At 63.1% G+C, this 11,736-nt stretch overlaps 1 protein-coding gene across 1 annotated transcript; it reads right to left on the reverse strand.

Annotated features, from left to right (window-relative positions):
• Positions 1-5,825: 5,825 nt before the first annotated feature.
• Positions 5,826-8,756, reverse strand: ZNF703 (zinc finger protein 703). The gene is made up of 2 exons (XM_053966299.1): positions 8,544-8,756; positions 5,826-8,007 (listed from the first exon to the last, which is right to left on the reverse strand). The coding sequence occupies exons 1-2, from the start codon at positions 8,754-8,756 to the stop codon at positions 6,631-6,633; spliced, it is 1,590 nt and encodes a 529-aa protein (XP_053822274.1). The 3' UTR covers positions 5,826-6,630.
• Between the last annotated feature and the right edge of the window lie 2,980 nt (positions 8,757-11,736).

Here is an 11,736-nt window from a genome sequence, read left to right on the forward strand (position 1 = left end):
TGGCACAGAGCGTCCCGGAGCTGCCAGCCCTGCCCTGGCCCCCGTCTCCCCCGAACTCACCTGCAGCGTGTGGGTGCTGTGCACGCCTCCAGTGCTCAGAGCCAGTCCCCAAAGCCAGCAGGACAGTCCCCAAAGCCAGCAGGACAGTCCCCAAAGCCAGCAGGACAATCCCCAAAGCCAGCAGGACAGTCCCCAAAGCCAGCAGGACAGTCCCATGCCCCGAGGGGTTCCCCCACGGCCAGGAGGGCTCAGGGTCTGCCCCACACCAGGACATCCCAAAAGCAGGTGAGAGCTGCCGAATCCTGGTGCTCGCCTTGGGGTGGTCCCCAGGTAGGACCCCCCCCCCCCGAGCTGCCCCAGTGCTGCAGGATTTCTGTGGCCAGCACAGCGACTTGGAAAAGCTTGGGAATTATCGAGGAGCAGCAGCAGTGGGGACAGGGCACATCCCTGCAGCCAGAGGAGCAGGCACCCAGCCAGCTCCATCCATCCCAGTTGTTCCCGAAACAAAACCCAACCAGAGTCCCAGAGGCTGTGGGAACCCCAGAAGGAAGGAAGGGCTTTGGGCTCCATTTCCATTTTGCCCAGAACACGGCTCCTCTCACCTCCGAGGGCGACTGTCCTTCTCCAGCCCGTTGGATGTCACTGGGATTGTGCAGGGAACGGGAACAAAACCCCACAAAGGCAACACTGCTCCAGCACAAACCAGGAGTCCCTTTTAGAGAAGCTCTGCCCAGAGGACCAGGGCTCCTGGCCTGGACACCATCCTCGGTGATGAGCAGCCCCATCCTTCTCATCCAGAGAGGAAAACACAGCAAATCTTTTGGGTGCTTCACTCTGCCCTCTCCTCCCTCTGGGAAGCGCAGAGAAGATGGTGAAGGCTCAGCAAGGAAGATCTTTAACAGTCCCCATCTCTGTCCTGTCCTTCTCCCTCGGAGCCCCCCAGCCACCCCTCCTGCAGGAGCTGCTCATGGAGAGGTGGCACCGGGACCTGAGGCTCCCACTGCTCCCGTCTTCTTTGGTGCAGCAGCATCTCCCTCTGCCACGGATGCACCAGTGGAGATGCAGGGGTGCTGTGGTGGGCACCAGCACAGCCCCGAGTGCTGCTGGGGAGCCGCCCTTTGCAGCTGTGGGGGACACAAAAAAGGCCATTTCGGTTCTCTGTTCCACTGAGGTGTCTGCAGGAAGGGTCTGTCAAGCCCCAGAAGCCACCAGATGCCCAGGATGCTGCATCTTTCACCTCCTTCCAAATTTTGCCAGGCCAGGAGGGGTGATCCATGAATTTTGGGACCACAGGGTGTTGGAAAAGGTCACGTTGCACCCTGCGCAGTGTCGGGTGTCCTGTCCAGCTCTGCTCAGCCTGTCGGGGCCAGCTCTGATAGCACAGGGTCAGCATTCCACCATCCCCTTGGGCACAGGCACCTCCCCTGCGGGTCACATCCTCTGTCCTGTCTCCCTGCACCACGCTGGAAGTGGTGATGAAGCCATGGCAAAGCTGCTCCCGGAGGTTTCCACGAACACCTTCAGAAAACCCAAGGCTCTGTGTAAATCTTTTGTAATTGTGACTCGAGCTCCAGGATCCTGCTCCGTGCACGGAGCTGTCAGCTGAGCGCCCTCCCCTGCTCTCTGGGGAGGTCCAGCAGCAGTGTTGGTGTGTAAGGATCAGCACTCCTCGGTTTGTCACCACAAGAAACCGAGGGTGACTGTGACCCGGCCTGCAGGAACGAGCGGGATCGCTGCCACGCTCCGGTGTCAACCTGTGCGAGGAAACCCCAGGGCTTTGTCACCTGCCAGGGGCCCTGTGCTGGACTGTCACGCTGATCAGGCGCTGCACAAGAGGGAAACCATGGCCGTGGTCACACCGGGCACTTCCCGTGGGTCACTGGTGACCAGCCAAGGCCGGGTGTCCTGGTGTGGTGAGGAACATGTCGGCGTATCGCTGCCGAAGCTGGAAGCGGAGCTGCTGGAGGATTTGCACCACACGCCAATCCATGGCCAGGGCAGAGGCAGCGGCAGCTCTTCAGCCGTTATCCAGAGCCAGAGGAAAGTCCACTCCCATTTGTGGCATTCCTGGCCACTGCAGTGCCCCGGCTGCTTGCCCACACTCTTCTGGCTCTGGCGCCTTGAGGTCCTTCTCCACTCACCTCGTCCAGCCTCCTGTCACTTGTGCTGTCCCACTGCTTGGAGTGGCTGGAGGTGAACCCCCACCAGGGCACTGTGGGGCTCTGGTGGGCACACACAGCTCCACGCCCCGGTGCTGCCCCGGCTGCTCCGTGTCACCGCCGTGTCACCGCTGTGTCACCGCCGTGTCACCGCCGTGTCACCGCCGGCTGCTCCAGCTGCTCCTCCTGCAGGGCTCCAGCTCACAGCCTGGCACAGGACCTCCGCCGCCACCTCCAAGCATGGCTTTGTCCCTCCAGGTCTGCTCTCAGCTCATGCAGCATCAAGTGTGCCTCAAAGCAAACCCCCGACCCCAGGCTGGGCACGGGGATGCTGCTGCGGGGACAGGAGGCGTCCACGCCACTCTGAGGACAAACAGAGCCCGCGTTCTCCGTGGTTTCCACCAGTGCTCACGTGGAAAGAAAAGCTGCTTTATGCAGCTGAGGAACTTCTCATCCACCCACCATGGCTCTGCTCTGGCCCGACCAGGCATCCCGACCTGACCCCTGGGCAGGCTCCAGCCCTCGAGGACGCCGTGCTCCGCTCGCGACTCTGAAACGCCTTGTACGTCTGCGGGCAGCCACCTCTGCATCACCTACAAGACATCGGGGATTTTTGTGCAGGAGAGGAAGGAAAACAACAAGAAAAAATAGGGCCTGGCTCTTTCATTCACGTATTTATTGGGCGGGCAGCGTGGCTGTGGTCAGCTGGGCTTCGGGCTTTACAGACGGGGATATTTATAAGGCACGCGGAGCGGCTCGGCGTGTGCGTCCAAGTCATTCCTTCCCCGGCACAGGGGATAATGTTGCCTTTGTTCGGCTGCCTCCGGCACGGCAGAGCGTGCCGTGCCGCTCGGCCGGGCCCCTCGCCGTGCCCCGGCAGCCCCGGCGCAGCCCCGCTCCTTCCACACACACACCGCGGCCCCGGCAACTGCCACCGTAAATCAATAGGAAAGGAGAGGCTGCCAGTTAGACTAAACAAGTGCATTTGCAAGGATTGCTAACCCTCATTAATCACTCTGACAGTCCTAAAAACACATTTCCCCTTTAATGACTGTATTTGGATAATCAGAGCTTTTTCCTCGCGGCGCGGGGTGAGTGACGGTGGGCGCGACTTCGGCGAGCGCCGGCCCCGGGGTCACCGGCGAGTCAAGTGCTGCAGGTCCCCGGCAGCTCGGGGCGAGCTGGAGAAGGTGCTGCTGTGCCACGGGGAAAGGAGCCACCAGCACAGCCCCAACTCTGCTGTCCCCACGTCCGACACCCACCGGTGTCCTCCCAGCCCCAGCTGGATTTGAAAAGGTCTTTTTCTGTCTCTCCGCGTTCCCTTTAGGTGACTTTTGCCTCCTGGAGAGGTTTGAAACCTTGCACATTTTTCTGTATAAATGATGCAACACATTAATGCACAGCACATTATGAAAATGGTAATTCAAACCCATACAACTCTAAATTAAGCCATACATTATCCGACCCACTCAGCCATATATTTTGCAGAAAGACAGGATTGAATCAAATCAAACCGAAACTGTGGAGTGCAGGTTGTTAGACAGAATGATTAATAAAGTGCATCCCAGTGCTCTTATTATAAAATGAATTCCGCAATAACCTGGGCATACATTACACAGGGAATTATTTAATATATTGGCAACGCAACTGTTCCCCAGCAGCTCCAGCCCGAGTGCCGCCGCTATCAGATGATACTCGCAGTGTTTACACGGTCTGGCCCCGCTGCTGCAGTCCTTAGGGAGGGGAAAAACATTCCTCAGGGAACCTCCTGCACAGCAGGACGCATCCAGGCAGCACCCAGCCCTACCGTGGGTGAAGGGAAGGTGCCCGGGCTCGTTTTGGAGCAGGGACCATCCTGGTGCGGGGAGGGTTTGGGGGAGAGAGGGGATGCAGCTTTGCTGTAAGGAGGGATGTGCCCGGCAGCTCTGGGAGAAGGCTCTGGCAGCACAAGGGCTGTGCAGCCCTTTGCTCCGTGGCTGGGATGTGGCACAGCCCCGGACACCCGGAGCGGCTGCGCTGATTTTGGCTCTGGGCTACCCCGCCTCGAGGGTCTGCGGCATCATCCTCCCACCCCGTGGCACGAGGTGGCCAGCCACGGCCAGGGAGGGGCACGGTGGGACAAAATCCCAGTGCAGGAAGCTGAGACAGGCCCCATCAGGAAGCCCCAGCCAGGATTTATGATGGGGACTGGCAGTGCCCGAGCGAGGCCGACGCCGAGCGGCATCACTGCTGGGAGCGGGGGCCACGTGCAGGGAGAAGCGATGCTCCCGAGGGCCAGGGGGGTCTGGATACCTCCCGTGCCACCGGGGAGAACGCACCGGAGCTGCTCTGCCCACCGCCCGTGGCACCCTGCTCCACGGCCAGCATCGGCTGCCGGAGGGCTCAGCATCCTGCAGGGACACAGGAGACACCGGAGGGGCTGCACCAGCCTGGGCCTGGCACCCCCTTCCTGCTGTGCCCACAGGACAGAGCAAACACCGGCAGCAAAGCCCCCCGTGCCAGCCCCAGCCCTGCAAACGCCGGCAGCAAAGCCCCCCCGTGCCAGCCCCAGCCCTGCAAACGCCGGCAGCAAAGCCCCCCGTGCCAGCCCCAGCCCTGCAAACGCCGGCAGCAAAGCCCCCCTGTGCCAGCCCCAACCCTGCAAACACCGGCAGCAAAGCCCCCCGTGCCAGCCCCAGCCCTGCAATCCCTCATCCAGCAAACATCCCGCCTGGAAGGAGCAAAAACCAGCACGGCCACAACCGGACCCCAGCCACGTCTGCACGGGGCGAGGGGCAGCCACAGACGCCCAGAACCAGCCTCGGGGAGCTCAGAACGGAGCCAAGCTGGCCCCTGGACCACCAACCTCTCCCCCTGCCACAGGAAAGGCCGGCTGGGCCCTCCCGCCGGCCACGCTCGAGGCACAGGCAGGGAAATAAAAATCCCTTCGGCAAAAGTAGTCCCTGTTCTCAGAGCGTTGTTTTTCAGCTCAAAGGACACAAAGGAATTTAAACACAGGGCATAAAGCAATATCGAGAAGGCAATTAACAGGGATTAATTGCGTGACTCACTCACTGAAACGCAACAGGAACGAGGCAGAAAAAAAAAAATAAGCGATGTGGGGCAACGGGGCATGCAGGGTTTGCAGGGGGAGCAGGGGCTTGGCCGGGGGTCCCAGTGCTGGAGTAAAAGCGCCATCCTCGGGGCATGGAGCAGGCAGAGCCCCCCGCCCGGCTGAGCCCCCCAGCATGGCGGGGATGGAGCCAGACCGTGTCAGAGCCATTCTCCTCCCGGCACGGAGATGGAACGGGAGCAGGCAGGACCGCCGAGCTCCCGGCCGCCCTCGCACCGAGACCCTGCTTCCACCACAACTGCACCCCTAAAACTGCACCCCGGGAGGGGGCGACCACCCGGGGGCACCGCTCTGATCCCGCTGAACGCCTTCCCGAGCCTTCCCCCCGCCGCCACGCGTGGGGAACACCGCGGGCGGGGACACGCGGGGAGGGGGACGGGGGCGCGGAGCCCGCGGGGCCGCGCCGGGAGCGCGGCCGGGGCGCCGGTGCCGCCGCTCCCCTCCCTCCCGCGGGGCTCCTCCGGTGCCGCGCCCGCCGCCGCCACCGCTAGATGGTGCTGGGACCCCGCGGCCCCCGCCGGACCCCCGGGCAGCGACGAGACGAGACCAGAGCGTTGGGTACAACCAAGAGCCGTTTATTAACAAAATCAGACTTACCGGGGCTCGTCCGCCCGCCCGGGGCCGCCGGTCCTGCCGCCGCGCCCGCCGCTCCTCCGGTCTCCCCCCGGTATGGGGGGGGACACGCGGGGTCCTGCAAGCCCCCGGCGGGGCACGGCCGCGGGGGGAGCACGGCCTGGGGTGACCATCACCCGGCCGGCGTCCGCAGACCCCCCCGGCCCCGGACACAGCGCAAAAAAAAGGAAAAAAAAAAAAAAAAAAGAGAGAAAAAAAAAAGTAAAATTAAAAAAAAAATAAACCACAAAATTTTTAAAAGGAAAAAAATAATTTTGAAAACCCCGAAGATTAAAAATAAGAAAAAAATTACAAAAAAAAAATTACATCTGCAAGTTACAAATGCAGAGAACAGAATCCCAGAGCGATAAACGCAGAGGGGAAGCAGGAAAATGCCTTTTTTTTTTTTTTTTTTTTTTTTTTTTTGCTTTTCCATGTGTGGCAGGAGTCATGCAAGAATTCTCGGGGGAAATTAAAAAGGGGAAGGAAAAAAAAAAAAATTCAAAAGAAACAGAAGGGGAAAATCAAAGCCCCCACACCTGCAAAGTAAAGAGGGATTTTTTTTTTTTTTTCGGGTTTTTTTTTTTTTTTTTTTTTTTTTTTTTTGGGACACAGACTTTTGCATACCATTGATTCATTGGTGTATAATGCACTTATATTCCCAGCTTTAAGCTAACATACAGTAATAAATACAGAGTCCAAGGAGGGCGCGGGGCGCTGGGGCTGAGCCGGCCGGGGCCGCGCTGGTCACTGATATCCCAAAGCCGAGGCTGACGTGAGTCTTTGGCCGTAGAGCGCGTACGGGGAGTAGTAAGGTCCGGCGGCCGGCAAGGAGGGCACGGGCAGGGCGCCGGCCGCGGGCAAGTGGCTCTTGCCGTAGGGGTGGTACCTGTTTAGTCCCAAAGTGTGTGGGCTCCTCAAGGAGAGCGAGGCCGGTAAGGTGTTGGGGCTCCCGGGGGCGGCGGGCGGGAGGTGCAGGTGGCAGGAGGCCGCGGAGCCCAGCCCGGAGGTAGGGTAGCCCGCCAAGAGTTTCTCGGCCCCCGGCAGGGCCGTGTGGGTCCGTAGGTGGGTGAGCAGCTCCTCCGAGGTGGCAAACCTCTTGTCGCAGGGTCCGCTGGCAGACACCCAGTTGCATATGTGGGGCAGGGGGTCGTTCTGCAGCATGAAGCCGTAGGTGTAGAGGGGGTGGCCGGGCAGGCTGGGGGTGCCGCTGGAGGAGAGCGTGGTGTGCACCGAGTGCAGGGGGTGCGTGGGGTACACCAAGGGGTATCCGCTCTTGAGGCTGCCGGGGTCGTGCACGCAGCTGGAGCAGTTGCTGGAGCCCAGGTGCGAGGCGCTGTGGTAGCTCAGGCAGTACGGGTCCCGGCATAATCCCTGCATGAAGGAGGGCGGCGAGGCCCCGGTGAGCGGGCTGGAGCTGGGCGGTTTGCCCGGCAGCCCCAGCGCCCCCGGCAGCTGGCTGCCCACCAGCCCCGGCTTGGTGGGGTCCAGCCCGGGCACGAACTGGGACGGGTAGCCGGCGTAGGCGCCGACGATGGAGCCGTGGTAGCCGATGCTGGAGGGCGGCAGGGGGAAGACGGAGTGGCCCGGCTTGTAGGGCGACACGGGGGCCACATGGCCGGCGGGCGGCAGCGCGGGGGGCTCCGACTTGCGGCCCGAGGGGGGCTCGCCGTGCGCCCCGGGCTCCGCCACCCCGCGCCCCAGCGCCCCGCCCGTCCCCTCGGGGCTGGGCTTGCCGCCCTCCGGGTCCTTCTTCTCCTCGGCGCCCTTGGGGTCGGGGTGCTGCGGCGAGGCCCCGCGGGAGCCGCCGGGCGAGGCGGCGGCGTGCGGGGGGAACGGCGGGCACGCGGCGCTGGGCACCCGAAAGCCGGCCTTGTCCGCGCCGCCCTCCTTGCGCGGCTCCCCGCCGCCCTTCGAGTAGGGCTTGAAGCTCGACTTGTCCTCGGCGGGCGCGTCCCCGCTGCCCGGCGGCTTCAGCGCGGCGGGCCGGGCGGAGGGCTCCTTCTCGGCGGCGGGCGCGGCGGCCGCCACGGCGTTCAGCTTGGAGGAGGGCGGCGGGTCGGGCTTCCCGATCTGCGAGCAGGTCTGGGCCAGCAGCGCCAGCGGGCTCTTCTTGGCGTCCAGCTGCGGGCGGAGCGGAGCCGGTCAGGGGGGGGACCCCGACGGCGCCCCCGCACCGGCCTCCCCCCACCCCCGAAACCCCGGGGCCGGGCCCGGCGCCGAGCCAGGGCGCGGGGATGGGGGGGGACGGGGCGGGGGGACGCGCCCGAGCGGGGAGAAGAGCGACCGGGTGGGGTGGGGGGAACGGGGCTGCGGCGGCGGGGGAGGGAAAGAACGGGGTGGGGGGAGCGAGGACGCCGGGCAGGGCAGAGCCCGGCCGGGAGAACCGGGAGCGCCGGCCGGGAAATCCGGGAGCGCTGGGCTGAGAAGCAGCCGGGCGGGAGAACCGGGAGCGCCGGGCCGGGAATGCCGGGAGCACCGGGCTGGGAAGAGCCCGGCCGGGAGAACCGGGAGCGCCGGGCTGGGAAGAGCCCGGCCGGGAGAACCGGGAGCGCCGGGCTGGGAGAACCGGGAGCGCAGGGCTGGGAAGAGCCCGGCCGGGGGGAGCGGGAGCGCGGGTCCGGGGGTCCGAGGCGCGGTCGGGGGCGGCGAGCACTGACCTCGATGGGGCTGACGGGCGTGGAGGAGAGCGGCTGGAGGTACTCGGGGTGCAGGAGGTGGCCGCCGTGGGCGCTGAGCATCTTCAGGACGCGGATGGGCAGCCGGCTGGCCTGGCGCAGCGGGTCGGCGGGGGGCGGCCGGGGCGACGGGGCGGCCGCGGCTCCGCGGCTCGGCGGGGTCCTCGGCCGGGGCCCGCCGGGAGCGCCGCTCATTTGGGGCGGGGGAAAGGGGGGGGGTGCCCGGGCTCCGCGGGGCCGGGCCGGGCCGGGCGGGCGGCGGAGCGGCGGCGGCGGCGGCCCCGGCGAGACGAAGCCTTTCCCCGGCCCCACCGACACGTCAAATAGCCCCGATGGCGGCCGCGCTCCGAGGGGGCCGGCGCCGCGCACCAATCCGCGCCCGGCCGGGCCCCCGGGGCGGGGAGAGCCGCCGGTGGGGGGGGCGAGCCGCCGCCGCTCCGCCGCCACCGCCCCGCGCCGCCGCGCGGGGGAGAACCGCGGCACCGGCCCGAGCGGCGGCGGCTGGCGCGGCTCGCAGGGCACGGCGTGGCACAGCTCGGCACGGCACGGCACGGCACGGCGCTGCTGGCACGGCACGGCGCTGCTGGCACAGTTGACCATGGTATGGGATGGCGCTGCTGGCACACCTTGGCATGGCATGGCTTGGATGGCATGGCATGGGATGGCACTGCTGGCACACCTGGGCGTAGCTTGGCGTGAACATCTCGGCAGGGCACAGCATGGCACTGCTCACACACCTCGGCATGGCTGGCACGCCACGGCACAGCTTGGAATGGCACAGCTGGGCTCCGCTGGCATGGCGTGCTCAGCGTGGCTGGTCATGGCACGGCATGGCTCAGCTGGCACAGCACGGCGTGGCACTGCTGCCATGGCACGGCTTAGATAAGATCAGCCTGGCACAGCTCAGCAGCCCTGTGCCAGTGGCTCCTGCACCCAAACCTGCACCCAGGGCCTGTGTCCTGCCACCCTGCAGCCCGCACCTGTGCCCGTCCCGGTGCCACCCAAGGCGAGGGTCTGACCTGAACTCAGGGCTCTCACAAAGTGACAATCCCCTTATGAACCTGCAACTCCTTTTCTCCAGGCATTTTCTCCTTTCTTTGGTTTGCTGAGTCTTAAAAATCTTCAGGTGCCCGTGCAGGCTGCTGTAAAACTAATTAACTTCCAACAATTAACTTCCTATTTCTAGTTACTTTTCCCAGACATCCTTGAATTAATTTCACAAACCCCTGGGGCTTCAGTTTTGCAGGGGGGTGAAAACCAGCCGAGCTCAGCCAGGCTGTGTCCCTGAGGAGCCGAGGCACATGGATAAATCCTGGAGCTCTGTCCAAGTGATGTCCATGTGAGGCTGTGGGTCCTGCTGGGGTGAGAGCTCCTTCCCTGGGCTTCAGGTGGGAGCTGGTGGGAGAATGGGGAGATGTGCAATGGCATGGGGATGTGGAGTGCCAGGATAAAATCCTGGGGGCCAGGATGGGATGAGAACTGAGGACCTTTGGCCTGAAGAAAGGCGATGTGGGGCCAGGTGCCCACTCCAGCCCCACCTCTGCCCTCCCTGGATTTGTGTTCCAGGTCCCTCCTGCCTACCCAGCAAGGGAGAGGGGAAAGGGGGAGAGACAGACACCTCTAATTAATCATATTAACTCCTGACAGATGCTTTATGTTCCAACAATGTTGCTATTATTAAGTTCATGTGCCCACCCCTCTCCCAGCCCGCTGCTCCGGGTTCTGGGAAAAAGGGCTCTGCTGGATTTCCCCAGTGAGTGCTGGCAGCGCCCAGCGCAGCCTCACATCCAGTCCCGCTCGTCCAAGCGCTATCAATCACACCCGGGGTCAGGCCTGTCAATTTCCCCTCTTTGTGAGGCTTTTTTCTTCTCTTTTTCTCGCTCTCCCAAAGCTGACCGCAAGATTGATTCAATCCGGACAGCGGGATGTGAGCGGAGAGGCGCTGCCGCTCAAAGGAGCCATTCAAGGAAGGAGGAAACAGGAAAAAAAAAAAAAAAAAAGGCTTTCCTCAAAGTCACTCGAGTTGTTCGCCAACAACAACACGGCCTTCACGGAGTCACCCAAAATCAGGTGGGACGAGTGCGTAAGAGCAGCGGCGATGCCGCCGGAGCGAGCGAGGGCGCCGAGCAGCGGCGCCCCCGGGGCTGTTTGTCCTTCCCCGGACCTCGGGGCATGCCCAAGGCCTGATCCTGCCCCGCTGCTGGCACGCAGGGACCATTCTGGATCAGCTTGTGTTTGCTGGAGTAAAGCAAACACCCCTTCATCAGAGGGGGGTCGTGGGTAATGGTGGGTCTCGCTCCACGCTGGTGCCCGTCCCGGTGCCCCTTGGATCCTTTGCTCTAAAATCCACGAGGGTCCTGTTTTTGTTAAGGAGAACAGTACCCAGAGGGGAAAAAGCTAAACTTCCCTGTTCCATGCCCAGTTCTGCTCCATGGCAAGCCCCTCTCTGCTCAGAGATTGCACAAGTTCAGACAAAAGCAGCGAGACCCCTGCCCAACAAAAATAACACCAGCACCAAAGGAAAAGCAAAACATTTGGAACAGAAGCAAAGCCAAAGAAGACCAGAGGCCTCGGGGAGCACTTTCACCAAGGGCTGGTGATGTTTTCATCCCTAGGCAGGCTTGCCCCACCTGGGCTGCCATTCAGGAGGTTTGATTCTGCCAAGGACGAGTTCCCGCGCAGAGCCCCGATGAAGCCCAGGGACTCCGATGTCTTTGTGACCTGTGAAGCGAGGCTGGGCAAGAGGGAACTGGGGTTTTGTTTATCTTCAAGATCTTCCAGTAACTTGGGATGAGTCTGAGCAGGGAGTTTTGTGTCCCAGGCACCGGCATCCTGAGTGCCAGGGGGTGCAGAGCGGGCAGGATGGAGAGAGGCATCCGAGCGCTGCAGCCTGCACAGAGAATTTGGTGGGATAAGATAAGACATGAATTTAAATCTCTGGACCTCTCCTCTGCCGGGCTTGGGAATAAACCTCTCCTGTGTCATTGCTGCTGGACACGGTTTAAGGGAAAACAGGATAAGGGGAGCTGGGGGTGTGAGGGGTGTGGGGGCCAGGGACCATGTCCCACCTGTGCAGGGCAGTGAGGGGACACCTGCCCTGAGGGACAGGGCAGAGGGACAGCCCGTGCAGGGTGGGGCCCCGGGTGGGTCCCACCGAGGTTCCAGTCACTGTGGG

The sequence above is a fragment of the Vidua chalybeata genome, chromosome 28 (genome assembly GCF_026979565.1).
Source record: "Vidua chalybeata isolate OUT-0048 chromosome 28, bVidCha1 merged haplotype, whole genome shotgun sequence".
In the NCBI taxonomy this organism is placed as follows: domain Eukaryota; kingdom Metazoa; phylum Chordata; class Aves; order Passeriformes; family Viduidae; genus Vidua; species Vidua chalybeata.

What these genes read in the sequence shown, in the direction of transcription:
- ZNF703 (XM_053966299.1), bottom strand. Translation starts at nt 8,756, where the DNA reads ATGAGCGGCGCTCCCGGCGGGCCCCGGCCGAGGACCCCGCCGAGCCGC. An exon ending in CGCCCGTCAGCCCCATCGAG is followed by an intron (nt 8,008 to 8,543) that starts GTCAGTGCTCGC and finishes CTCCGCCCGCAG; the next exon opens with CTGGACGCCAAGAAGAGCCC.